This window comes from Littorina saxatilis, linkage group LG13 (assembly GCF_037325665.1).
Source record: "Littorina saxatilis isolate snail1 linkage group LG13, US_GU_Lsax_2.0, whole genome shotgun sequence".
Taxonomy (NCBI): Eukaryota; Metazoa; Mollusca; class Gastropoda; order Littorinimorpha; family Littorinidae; genus Littorina; species Littorina saxatilis.
This window is the reverse complement of record NC_090257.1, coordinates 29348242-29361454: the sequence shown is the minus strand read 5'-3', so window position 1 is coordinate 29361454 and position 13213 is coordinate 29348242. Positions and strand designations below refer to the sequence as shown.

The 13213-nt window shown below is 39.6% G+C and overlaps 2 protein-coding genes across 3 annotated transcripts in view; one reads left to right on the top strand and one right to left on the bottom strand.

Annotated features, from left to right (window-relative positions):
- Window positions 1–7256, bottom strand: part of LOC138945464 (choline-phosphate cytidylyltransferase B-like) — a 52231-nt gene extending 44975 nt beyond the window's left edge. Inside the window, exons 1-2 of one of the 2 annotated variants that reach the window (XM_070316893.1) lie at window positions 7151–7256; window positions 1213–1345 (exon numbers count right to left, since the gene is read on the bottom strand). In XM_070316893.1, coding sequence (XP_070172994.1) covers window positions 1213–1335 — 123 coding nt within the window. In that variant the 5' untranslated portion in view covers window positions 1336–1345; window positions 7151–7256. Of the gene's footprint in view, window positions 1–1212; window positions 1346–6257; window positions 6645–7150 lie in introns of those variants that run through there. The other variant, XM_070316892.1, reaches the window with a different exon arrangement.
- A 74-nt stretch (window positions 7257–7330) lies between these two features.
- LOC138945461 (DNA polymerase alpha catalytic subunit-like) overlaps window positions 7331–13213 on the top strand; it is a 57562-nt gene continuing 51679 nt past the window's right edge. The window contains exons 1-4 of the mRNA XM_070316891.1: window positions 7331–7370; window positions 7852–7976; window positions 11286–11382; window positions 11718–11795. Of these exons, the coding sequence (XP_070172992.1) occupies window positions 7331–7370; window positions 7852–7976; window positions 11286–11382; window positions 11718–11795 (340 nt within the window). The remainder of the gene's footprint in view (window positions 7371–7851; window positions 7977–11285; window positions 11383–11717; window positions 11796–13213) is intronic.

Below are 13213 nucleotides of genomic sequence, written 5' to 3'. Positions count from 1 at the left end.
CTCTCTCTCCTCTCTCTCCTCTCTCCCCTCTCTCTCCTCTCTCTCCTCTCTCTCGACCCCTCCCTTTCTCTCCTCTCTCTCCTCTCTCCCCTCTCTCTCCTCTCTCTCCTCTCTCCCCTCTCTCTCCTCTCTCTCCTCTCTCTCGACCCCTCCCTTTCTCTCCTCTCTCTCCTCTCTCTCGACCCCTCCCTTTCTCTCCTCTCTCTCCTCTCTCCCCTCTCTCTCTCCTCTCTCTCGACTCCTCCCTTTCTCTCCTCTCTCTCGACCCCTCCCTTTCTCTCCTCTCTCTCCTCTCTCCCCTCTCTCTCCTCTCTCTCCTCTCTCCCCTCTCTCTCCTCTCTCTCCTCTCTCCCCTCTCTCTCCTCTCTCCCCTCTCTCTCGACCCCTCCCTTTCTCTCCTCTCTCTCCTCTCTCCCCTCTCTCCTCTCCCTCCTCTCTCTCGACCCCTCCCTTTCTCTCCTCTCTCTCCTCTCTCCCCTCTCTCTCCTCTCTCTCCTCTCTCTCGACCCCTCCCTTTCTCTCCTCTCTCTCCTCTCTCCCCTCTCTCTCCTCTCTCCTCTCTCCTCTCTCCTCTCTCCTCTCTCCCCTCTCTCTCCTCTCTCCTCTCTCTCCTCTCTCTCCTCTCTCTCGACCCCTCCCTTTCTCTCCTCTCCCTCCTCACTCAGTCTCTCTCTCTTCCTTTGCCGCACAGATCGAGCAAAAGCACAGATACAATACAAGTGAAGACAGAATTTAAACAATACTGCATCGAGTCAAACTGGTTTGAATCGAGGCCGAGGCGCACACGGGTCAACTTTTGAGATGAATCAGAGACGGTATCCATGCCCTAACCTCCTATCCTACTACAGCACATAAAAGACCTGAGCCATTCTACCAGGAGAGGGGGTGTCCGATTCATGGGTGGGAATGAAAAATGTCTTGAATCCTGAATAATGTTGAGGAAGGGTCAAGGGGTCCCCAGACGCTCAAGGATTTGTATAATTAACACACAAAAAACCATAACCACAGACGTAATTACGAATCCGGATATCCGGAATATACCGGAAGAATGCCACCCATGCTGATTACACCCCAAAACAGACGTATCTGGGAAGCGAGACTCTCGTTGCTGTCAGCTTTCCACTGGGAAGTAGCAAGCAGATTTGCTCAGTAATGAAACCACAAAAGTATGAAATGAAATGAAAAGAAAAAGAGAAGATTTTAAATGCTTACGACTTCTAGTTGAGGGCAGGCATTCTTGCAGCGACCGTCGTGTGTTCGTTTTCTGCTGACAGTGACCTTCTCCATCCCGACCTCCATCTCGGAATTGGTTGCCATGGTTGCCATGGTTGCCATGCCAACACTCCTGAAGGACATTCACATCATACTAGTTGTACCGCCTTGCAAGTACATGTAATAAAAGAAAGATGTACTCGCAAACATTGTATTATATGAAGTCTTATATAATATCGCGCGCAATGAGCGGCAGTAAAATTAAACTTGGAGAATACATGGAATAACCTAGTTTTCTGGGTAGTTATTGAAGAGACTTATACCAAAAAATGGAAAACATTTAAATACTAAGGGACACAGACTGCCGTTGCTATGGAAACAGCCGCCATATTGGATTGCTAGGAAACGGTTTTACAGCAACATCATACATCAGACATGCATAATATTTGGCACTAGGATACACATGACTTGTATCTGCAATCATATAGAACGATATTTTGACTAAAGACTACAGTTGAATTTAAATTAATTTTTGTAATAAGGATTAATGAATTTCAAACTGCATTATATTCATTCATCTTTATTTCAAAAATTAATTTAAATTCAACTGTAGTTTTTTGTCAAACTATCGTTCTATATGATTGTAGATAAAAGTCTTGTGTATCTCTGTGCCAAATATTAAGCATTTCTGATGTATGATGTTGCTGTAAAACCGTTTCCTAGAAATCCAATATGGCGCTGTGTATGCCAGTTTCCATAGCGACGGCAATCTATGTCCTTTAGTTTTCACGATTTTTTTCATTTCTTTATATATGTCACTTCAATAACTACCCAGAAAACTAAATTACTCCATGTATTTTCCATGTTTCATTTTGGCCATTATAGTGTCGCTCATTGCCTTAAAAGGGGAGTTCCACTGTATATATGTATAGCAAATATGTTACTTGTGTGCAATGTATTTGGAAATCTTTGTGCTATGTACATGTATGAATAAGGGAATCTGTGTGTGTGTGTGTGTGTGTGTGTGTGTGTGTGTGTGTGTGTGTGTGTGTGTGTGTGTGTGTGTGTGTGTGTGTGTGCATGTAGAATTTGTCAATTGCAAAGTATACTTTAATATATATATATATGTATATTTGAAATGGCATTGTGTGTACATAGAATTGTTCATTTGTGCATAATATTTTGTGAGATACTTACAACCACTGTAGAATTTGCATAATAGAAGTCATTATTAAAGGCACAGTGCAGCTCACAGCCTTCGTTTTGCGTTTTTGTTGCAGCTGAGTGCATTTACAGTTCAAAAATCCTCCTATGGTAGTAAAACAAACCCAAAACTACCCAACGATGACATCTGTGAAGCTAGACAGTTTCTTGTTAACGCGAGTGCATAAATTAACCTAGTTATTACGTGGTGTTTGGTCGGAGTTCGATTCAACTGAGTGATTCCGGCCTCCATTTTGTTTGACACAAACTCATGATGACGTCTGACATAGTTTGCTAGTGACGTGTCTTTTTGTGCATGATGTGGTGATCTACCTGATCTAAATTTAGATCCAAAAATAGGTCAAGACCAGCAGGGTCCGAGTACGTAATTCGTAAAAAAATCGCAGTTCTTGACTCTTTGGGTGCAAGTCAATGAAACTTGGTAGTTCTTCAAACGGATAGCTGCCTGAGGTATGACTAAAAGCCCCAGGGGCTCCGTGCACCAGGATTTGACAAGTTCAGTAGCTTTAATATTACCATTATTAATATTATACCTGTTAGAACAGGCTACTTGCAATGTATTTACACTAAATTTACAAACAAACTACAAATTATACAAAACACTAACTGAGGAAGTAGAAGAAAAATAACAAGAAGGGCAAAGCCCATACGACTCACATGCTTTACACATTTTTCCTACCAAAATACATGTGACCTTGACCAGGTCATCCAAGGTCATGCAACACAAAGCTGTTAATTCAAGACATAGGAAGTACAATGGTGCTTATTGGCTCTTTCTACCATGAGATATGGTCACTTTTAGTGGTTCACTACCTTATTTTGGTCACATTTCATAAGGGTCAAAGTGACCTTGACCTTGATCATATGTGACCGAATGTGTCTCATGATGAAAGCATAACATGTGCCCCACATAATTTTTAAGTTTGAAACAGTTATCTTCCATAGTTCAGGGTCAAGGTCACTTCAAAATATGTATACAATCCAACTTTGAAGAGCTCCTGTGACCTTGACCTTGAAGCAAGGTAAACCAAACTGGTATCAAAAGATGGGGCTTACTTTGCCCTATATATCATATATAGGTGAGGTATTGAATCTCAAAAACTTCAGAGAAAATGGGAAAAATATGAAAAATAGCTGTTTTTTAGGCAACATTTATGGCCCCTGCGACCTTGACCTTGAAGCAAGGTCAAGATGCTATGTATGTTTTTTGGGGCCTTGTCATCATACACCATCTTGCCAAATTTGGTACTGATAGACTGAATAGTGTCCAAGAAATATCCAACGTTAAAGTTTTCCGGACGGACGGACGGACGTCCGGACGTCCGGACGGACGACTCGGGTGAGTACATAGACTCACTTTTGCTTCGCATGTGAGTCAAAAATGTTGAGAGTTGTTATAACATACATGTATCTTGTTATTCTTGCCAAGAGTTTGCTACTAACAATAGGGGAAAGAAATGTTTCTTTCCAATAATGAGGTCAAAAATATTGGATTGGTAGGTCGTTTACTTTTTTAAATTATTTTTTAATGTTTGTTTTTACACAGTCGCATGTGGTTTTTATAAGCAAGACATTTTACAAGCTGTGTCCCCTGGATGTCAGAGAAGAGTTAATTTCCTTGTAACCCATAAGTCTGCAAAATGAAGTTTTGTCATTTTTATTTAATTATTTTTTAAGGGTAACAGAAAAAATCTGGGATCAGGAGGAAAACAATTGGTAGTTCAGAGAATCAACAAGTCGCGTAAGGCGAAAATACAATATTTAGTCAAGTAGCTGTCGAACTTACAGAATGAAACTGAACGCAATGCCATTTTTCAGCAAGACCGTATACTCGAAGCATCGTCAGTCCACCGCTCATGGCAAAGGCAGTGAAATTGACAAGAAGAGCGGGGTAGTAGTTGCGCTAAGAAGGATAGCACGCTTTTCTGTACCTCTCTTTGTTTTAACTTTCTGAGCGTGTTTTTAATCCAAACATATCATATCTATATGTTTTTGGAATCAGGAACCGACAAGGAATAAGATGAAAGTGTTTTTAAATCGATTTCGGAAATTTAATTTTGATCATAATTTTTATATTTTTAATTTTCAGAGCTTGTTTTTAATCCGAATATAACATATTTATATGTTTTTGGAATCAGCAAATGATGGAGAATAAATTTAGGGGGTAGGGTTGCCCCATAGCCCACGTATGTCTGTGTGACTGTGTCAAATATCAATCTACTTTGCGTACAAACTGTATAGATGTTTGTTTTTCGATTTTAGAATGATTTCTTAAGCTGGTTAGAACTTCTGAGGTCTACAGGAAACGATAAAGATAAACAAGTCGCGTAAGGCGAAAATACAATATTTAGTCAAGTAGCTGCCATTTTTCAGCAAGACCGTATACTCGTAGCATCGTCAGTCCACCGCTCATGGCAAAGGCAGTGAAATTGACAAGAAGAGCGGGGTAGTAGTTGCGCTAAGAAGGATAGCACGCTTTTCTGTACCTCTCTTTGTTTTAACTTTCTGAGCGTGTTTTTAATCCAAACATATCATATCTATATGTTTGTGGAATCAGGAACCGACAAGGAATAAGATGAAAGTGTTTTTAAATTGATTTGGACAATTTAATTTTGATAATAATTTTTATATATTTAATTTTCAGAGCTTGTTTTTAATCCGAATATAACATATTTATATGTTTTTGGAATCAGCAAATGATGGAGAATAAGATAAACGTAAATTTGGATCGTTTTATAAATTTTTATTTTTTTTTACAATTTTCAGATTTTTAATGACCAAAGTCATTAATTAATTTTTAAGCCACCAAGCTGAAATGCAATACCGAACCCCGGGCTTCGTCGACGATTACTTGACCAAAATTTCAACCAATTTGGTTGAAAAATGAGGGCGTGACAGTGCCGCCTCAACTTTCACGAAAAGCCGGATATGACGTCATCAAAGACATTTATCAAAAAAATTAAAAAAACGTATGGGGATTTCATACCCAGGAACTCTCATGTCAAATTTCATAAAGATCGGTCCAGTAGTTTAGTCTGAATCGCTCTACACACACACAGACACACACACACACACACACACACACACATACACCACGACCCTCGTCTCGATTCCCCCCTCTACGTTAAAATATTTAGTCAAAACTTGACTAAATATAAAAACACTGTCTTTTTTTCTCTCTGGGCTTTATGGTTAGGCAAAAAAAAAAAAAATTGTCTGTTTCTGGTCACCCGACCGACCCTAAATTTCGGCGCCGACCCTAAATTTTTTTTTTCCAAACTCAAAATTTTTTTTTTTTTTTTTTGTGGTAAAGGACAGGGTGATAAAATGAACAACAAAAACGTGTGAAAACGAAAGTCCGCTGACGATTTGTAAATGTGTTGAGTGTCTTGTCTCTATGTATAGTGAATCCAGTCTCTTTGCGCGATTTTTAAAGTTAGTTTTATTGGTCTACATTTGGGGTAAAAAAAAATTAAAAAAAACAAATCCCTACCTACCGACCCTATTTTTTTTAGCCATGTTACCAGAAACAGACAATTTTTTTTTTGGCCTTATCTCAAAAATACAGTAAATTGAATGTCACCTTCCTAACAACAAACTACATCAATACAACACACTGAAATCCTGCAGTTATGTTAATTTTGCTTCCTGGATCTGCTATTTTCTCTTGCACTCACTTCCAAAAACATCTACCCCACCACATTCCTTTCAAAGTAAACAACAACAAAACAAAACATATTACACGTAGCTCTAATTTAATCATTAAGTTTAAATCAAAATCACTGTCTTAGTTGCTCAAAGTCAAAGTATTTTGACCTTACCTAAGTCCTCTTCTTCTGAATGCACTAGCTTTTCTTGCTGTCGCCATCGTAGAAAATCAGTAAGACGACAGCCAGTAAATAAAGTCCCGATTGAGCAGTCTTGGTATTACTGATCAATTAGTCACGATTTCAACCCACCAACTGTTGCACTACTCTTCAAGTAAAATATTCCCGTGTACAGAGAGGCACGCCAGTTCATGACTTTTAAGACGATTTGCAGTCCAATGATGAATCAGACTTTGAACTGCAGTTCACGCATGTCATCACCCTTGTTTATATTAATCTGCTGTCCTTGAATCACTGACCAAATTAACACCAGAAAGTCGACCACTGGAGTAGAGAGCAGAAAGCAACGTGTGCCTGTTCAGGCAAGAGAGGAGAGTAAAAATAAAAAAATAAATAAAAAAGGCCGATTCAGCGTCCTCTGCGTGCACGTAACACGTAACAAGCAGAACACTATGTTCACAAACATTACTGTAAGTGTAACACGCACATAGCTGCTGTACTGTGTCAATGATTATGTGATTTATGATATTCCCTTATCTCATCTGCCCAGCCAAAGGCAAAGTACAACAGCTGAGACTGATTGAGACTGATCTATGGCAAGGGGAGGGGCTTGTAATTAGATCAGACGGTTTAAAGAAAAAACAGACGTACATTTCAGCTGAATTGTATTTCCGCGTGTTTCTCATGCCGACAAAGAGTCCAAAGTTCTAGTCTACGTGGCGAATTCAAAGCGAAAGGTAACGCCGGAAAACAATCGTCATTCTATTTCGACCCCAAAACGGACGGTGATCATTTCGTCAGTCCAGTTTTTGTTTCTTTATTTTTGCCTCCCAACTTCTTCAGCTGGACATGTACACCACAAAAGCAATAAAGGCGTGATTACCTACCTGTATCGATTTGTCTATGTCAACAGCTGCAACCTGCGTTGTTTTGACTCAGTGGATAAAACCTTCGCGGATGTAGAACTGATGTGTACATGAGGTCTACGTCATCACTATGTGTGTAAATGTTGGGGATTCCCATGGTAGTAACCTCCCTTTGCACGATTTAGCGCCAAGCACGAAACAATGGCGCCGACCAAAGCAGAAGACATGGCAGACGATACTGGTAAATAAATGAACAGCACAGAAATAGACAATTCGTGTGATTTGAACATACTGCATTATCCTTGAGACACTCTGTTAGTTCTTCTTGTGTACAAAAATCGCCATATCATGCAATTCATTTGGGGGGGAATAGAGGAACAAATTGAAAATAGTTTCCCCAAACGTTTTTGTTGAATTTCATGTCCATTGCCCATTGGAAAAGTATTGAAAATCCTCCACGCACCAACGTTTTCGAGCACAACAGACAGAACGACTTCTCATGAGACATTTCTTACCCCAAGGCGTGTCGATTTTAAACATCTATGTATGATCATTCCTTGCCTTAGATCGTGCCACTTGGAGTGACGTGTGTTGCGTGGCCTTCGTTATAACTTATACTTATAGTTTTAGAAATCGATCATACTAGGACTATTTTAAATCTACCAAGATGAAATAAATCGACCAGATTGATCACCTTACCATAACTTCTTCTATCTGTTCAGCCCAGCCAGTGGAATCGTTGGCACAGTCCAGGTCACGGCGACAACGTGTCGACAAGACTGGCAGATCGGCCGCTTTCGAACTTCTGCGTAAATCCAAGAAGGATGGATCAAAGAATAAATATGATGTAAGTAACATGGGTGGTGTCCTACTGTGCACCATCGCCACAACTTTTCTGTTCAATATTTGCAAATTATACTCTGCAGTTAATGAGTTATTGTGTATCCTTGAACTTCCTTGACCACACAAAACAAGGAAGGGTCTTATGCATTCTCAGTCTAACTCTAAAAAGGGGCTTTCACTTTCACTGTACAAGTCTTCTTCTTCTTCTTCTTCTTTTTCTGCGTTCGATATTTATGTAATCGGAAAAGAGACTGTGCCAAAAGGTGACGTTTTCATGTCAGTATGTCCCAAATGACATCACCAGTACATTTTTCATTCTATCTAATCTGTTTTCGTTCTATTTTTTCTAATAACATGCGTTAACAATTGATTGCCAACTGGAATGGAAGAGCACAAAAAGTGTAACTTGATATGTAGTTTCTCTAGAGGGAAAAACATCTTCCACTTTCATGTCAGTGTGTCCCATGCAACATACATTTGCCAAACAGCTATGTGCAAGTAGATTATTTGTTAGTGGTATAGAAAATACTGATCAACAATTAAAGTCAGTTTTCACATTCATTTTCTACCTATTTCTTATTTGTTTATTCTGTTGGCAATGGTGAAATGTCAGCAATCGTGTGTCATTCGGGACAGTAGACATGACACCTGACCTTTTGGCACAGTCTCAAAAGCGTAGACAGCCGATTTTCTACCAGCGCCAAGTTGGCTGATGTCTGCCGTTTTCGGCGGTTGGAGCTTTTTCTCAGGGTTGCTCCCTCCCCAAGCATAGTTGCCTTCCTGGGCTAACGAGTCCATTCTGCCCGGCTAGTTTCCCATAGCTGGAGTGCCTTCATCCGCCTTTGCAGCCGTTGGGAGAAATTGGCTCCTCTTCCGCCTGCCTTGCCGTTGAGGCCCGGATATCCTGCCGGTGCAGGGTTTTGACTTTGGAGTTTGCTTCTCCTAGATCAGTTGCCTACCATGTCACTGTACAAATAATTTTAGCCCATTTCTCCAGGCCGCTTGTTATTTGAGATGCCATTTTGTGCGTAAATTTATCAATTTCCTTCAGATTCAAAGCCCCAGCTTAAGGATTTTGTGGGGTTTTATTACTCAAAATCAGCACTAAAACTTAAGTGAAAAACAAATCTTTACTTAGTGTTAGTGTTAGTTATTTCATTGAAAATAGAGATTTCAGAATCTGACCAGAATAGGCATTCCAGAAATTCATCTGGGATGTGAAAGTGAATACTCTTGCTTTTAGTTTTAGCGAGTCAAGCTTAGAACTACACAACACATGTATGCTCCTTGTCCACTTGTTTCAGACACCCTTCGCTAGTGACTGATTGTCATGTAGGAAAGTTTGACTCACTAACAGCTGCTTACAGCACAGCACAGTATTCACTCTTTCAGTTTCACAACCCATACAATTACAAACCTAACAGTCATTTCTGAACATTGCCTATTTGACCTGTTTTGTTTTAATTCTGAACTGCATTAAGGCCAAAATAAAAACGATTTAATGATTCCGATTCCCTGACTGACTGACTCTATTTTTTCCTCCCGACCCTAAAATGTTTTCAACCATCCGAGAAAAACATGAATACAAAAATTTAGGGATTGATTTTGCAGACTTTAAAAGGAAAAGTACTCTTCTCCAACATCCAGGAGACAGCTCACACAATTTCTGGCCAATAAAAAGCCATGTATATATATGCGACTGTATAATATACTGTAAATAGAAAATCAAACTATAAAAAAACAAGTCGCGTAAGGCGAAATTACTACATTTAGTCAAGCTGTCGAACTCACGGGATGAAACTGAACGCACTGTATTTTTTCACCAAGACAGTACAGCTTCGTCAATCCCCGCGTGAAGGAAATCGCTCACCTCCCACGTGCAAAACGTAGTGATATTGACACGCCAGATTAGCGCGGTAGTGTATTGTGCTAAGCAGGAAAGCGCGCTTTTCTGTATTCTTGTTAACTTTCTGAGCTTGTTTTGAATACAACCTATCATATCTATATGTTTTTGGAATCAGGAAATGATAAAGAATAAGATGAAATCATTTTTGGATCGATTTCTTAAATTTTAATCGTAAGACTAATTAATGTATTTTCGTTAATTGTGATCACATTTTAAGAGTAAACATGACATATGTATATATTTTTAGATTCAGAATGTGATGAAGTATACGATGCAATCAATTTTAAATCTGTTTGCGAAAAATCGATTTTAATGACAACTTTAATGAGCAAACTCATTAATTAATTTTTAAGCCTTCAAGCTGAAATGCAATACCAAAGTCCGGGCTTCGTCGAAGATTACTTGACCAAAATTTCAACCAATTTGGTTGAAAAATGAGAGCGTGACAGTGCTGCCTCAACTTTCACGAAAAGCCGGATATGACGTCATCAAAGACATTTATCAAAAAAATGAAAAAAAGGTCTGGAGATACCATACTCAGGATCTCTCATGTCAAGTTTCATAAAGATCGGTCCAGTAGTTTTCTCTGAATCGCTCTACACACACACAATCACACACACATACACCACGACCCTCGTCTCGATTCCCTCCTCTACGTTAAAACATTTACCGTACTTTCCGGGTGACAAGGCACTTCGTTGTCTAAGACGCACCCCCTTCTTTTTAAAAAAAATTGTAATCCAGTCACCCATTGGACGCAGGGGGTCAATAGGGCGCACCAAAATGACCCAGTTTTTGCCATGAGAGGTGGTTCCCCTGTCATATCTGAGAGAGGAAACACTTCCTGCACCGGGGTCAGTGACCGACTTTAACTGAGTGAAAATATGTGTGCTCTGTGTGTGCGGCCAGATCAAAGGCATTGTGATAGCTGGGTGGCCTTGTTTATAGACACGACCTTCTTCCCAGGGGTCAATGACCCAGTTTTTGCCATGAGAGGTGGTTCCCCTGTCATATCTGAGAGAGGAAACACTTCCTGCACCGGGGTCAGTGACCGGTCAGTGACCGAGTTTAACAGAGTGGAAATCTGTGTGTGCGGCCAGATCAAAGGCAGGGCAGTACCTAGTAGCTGAAACATGCCTTATCACAAGTTGTTTGACTGGTACTCAAGCGGTCTCTTTGATTTTTTTCGTATTTCATACACGGATTAGGCGCTTCGTTATACAAGACGCAGGGGTCGAACTCGAGGAAAAAAGTCGCGCCTTATGACCCGGAAAGTACGGTAGTCAAAACTTGACTAAATGTAAAAAATAGCCGACGTACCGACCCTAATTTTTGGCAGTTTCATCAGAAACAAACGTTTTATTTTTGGGGACCTAAGATGCAACGTGACTTCACTGTGTGTTTCAGCTGCTGGAGGAGAAGAATGTGTACGATGTTGTGGAGGAATCAGAATACTCAGACATGGTGCGAGAACGCCAGGAAGATGACTGGATTGTCGATGATGGTGAGAATGTCTTGTACAGTTTATCTGACACTGTTTTTATTCTCTTGTAATTTAGTGTCCGACTTTATCAGCTGAGTAGTAAATGCTGTAATGCATATCCGAGTAAGCAGCTTTAAACTGCTTTAATCACTTGAACAGCTTACATGTTTTGATTTTTGAATGACTTAGCTCGTGTCTGTTTATAAAAAAATATATTTTATGTTCTTTTTCTGTGATGTTCCTTGACTTCACAGGGTAAAGATGCGCCAAAAAGTGTTGGAGATAGGTAAAGACGTGTTTTAATCTGTAATAGATGTGATGAAAACTAACAGGTCTTTGAATTGTGATGAAAACAGATGGCGCCGGTTATGTGGAGGATGGAAGAGAGATCTTCGATGATGACATGGATGAAGAGTCTGTCACTAAGGGTGAAGGTACACTGATAATTGTTGCTGTGTTTGTTGGTTGTTGTCTATTCGCTTTTTTACTGCTTTTTATATTTAGTCAAGTTTTGACTAAATATTTTAACATCGAGGGGGAATCGAAACGAGGGTCGTGGTGTATGTGCGTGTGTGTGTGTGTGTGTGTGTGTGTGTGTCTGTGTGTGTGTGTAGAGCGATTCAGACTAAACTACTGGACCGATCTTTATGAAATTTGACATGAGAGTTCCTGGGTATGAAATCCCCGAACGTTTTTTTCATTTTTTTGATAAATGTCTTTGATGACGTCATATCCGGCTTTTCGTGAAAGTTGAGGCGGCACTGTCACGCCCTAATTTTTCAACCAAATTGGTTCAAATTTTGGTCAAGTAATCTTCGACAAAGCCCGGGGTTCGGTATTGCATTTCAGCTTGGTGGCTTAAAAATTAATTAATGACTTTGGTCATTAAAAATCGGAAAATTGTAAAAAAAAATAAAAATTTATAAAACGATCCAAATTTACGTTTATCTTATTCTCCATCATTTGCTGATTCCAAAAACATATAAATATGTTATATTCGGATTAAAAACAAGCTCTGAAAATTAAATATATAAAAATTATTATCAAAATTAAATTGTCCAAATCAATTTAAAAACACTTTCATCTTATTCCTTGTCGGTTCCTGATTCCAAAAACATATAGATATGATATGTTTGGATTAAAAACACGCTCAAAAAGTTAAAACAAAGAGAGGTACAGAAAAGCGTGCTATCCTTCTTAGCGCAACTACTACCCCGCTCTTCTTGTCAATTTCACTGCCTTTGCCATGAGCGGTGGCCTGACGATGCTACGAGTAAAATGGCATTGCGTTCAGTTTCATTCTGTGAGTTCGACAGCTACTTGACTAAATATTGTATTTTCGCCTTACGCGACTTGTTTGTTCTTAGTCTTATTGCTATGTTAGTTAACGTTACATTTTTGTGTGTGTTTTTTTATTGTTGCTTCTTGTATTGGAATTGTAAAACGTTTGGATCTGTTATCAGGACTGTAGTGTTGTAAGTGGAACACGTAATTAAGAACAAAAACACAGCTGGTGTGTTTTAACAAGGAGGTTTTAATGAGACGCTGTGGTAGGCACGTGGAACTCATCAGTTCCAATATGGCGTCTGCCCAGAGCGAGGCTGGGCGATGACGCGTACATGACGCGTACATGTATCAATGACGTAGTCTGATGTTACCAGGACATCACAAGGACTTGCACTATTAGAAAAGTTATCCATTATAATTATGATTTGTTGGTTTATGTGTGTATAGTTTTATTTCGTGTCATTTTCTATTGTCATAGAGATCTGGTTTTGTGTGGTGCATCTCCTTTTGTCATCTGGTTTTGCTGAGTTTACTTCAGAAAATGTTCTATGATTAGCTTGGTTTA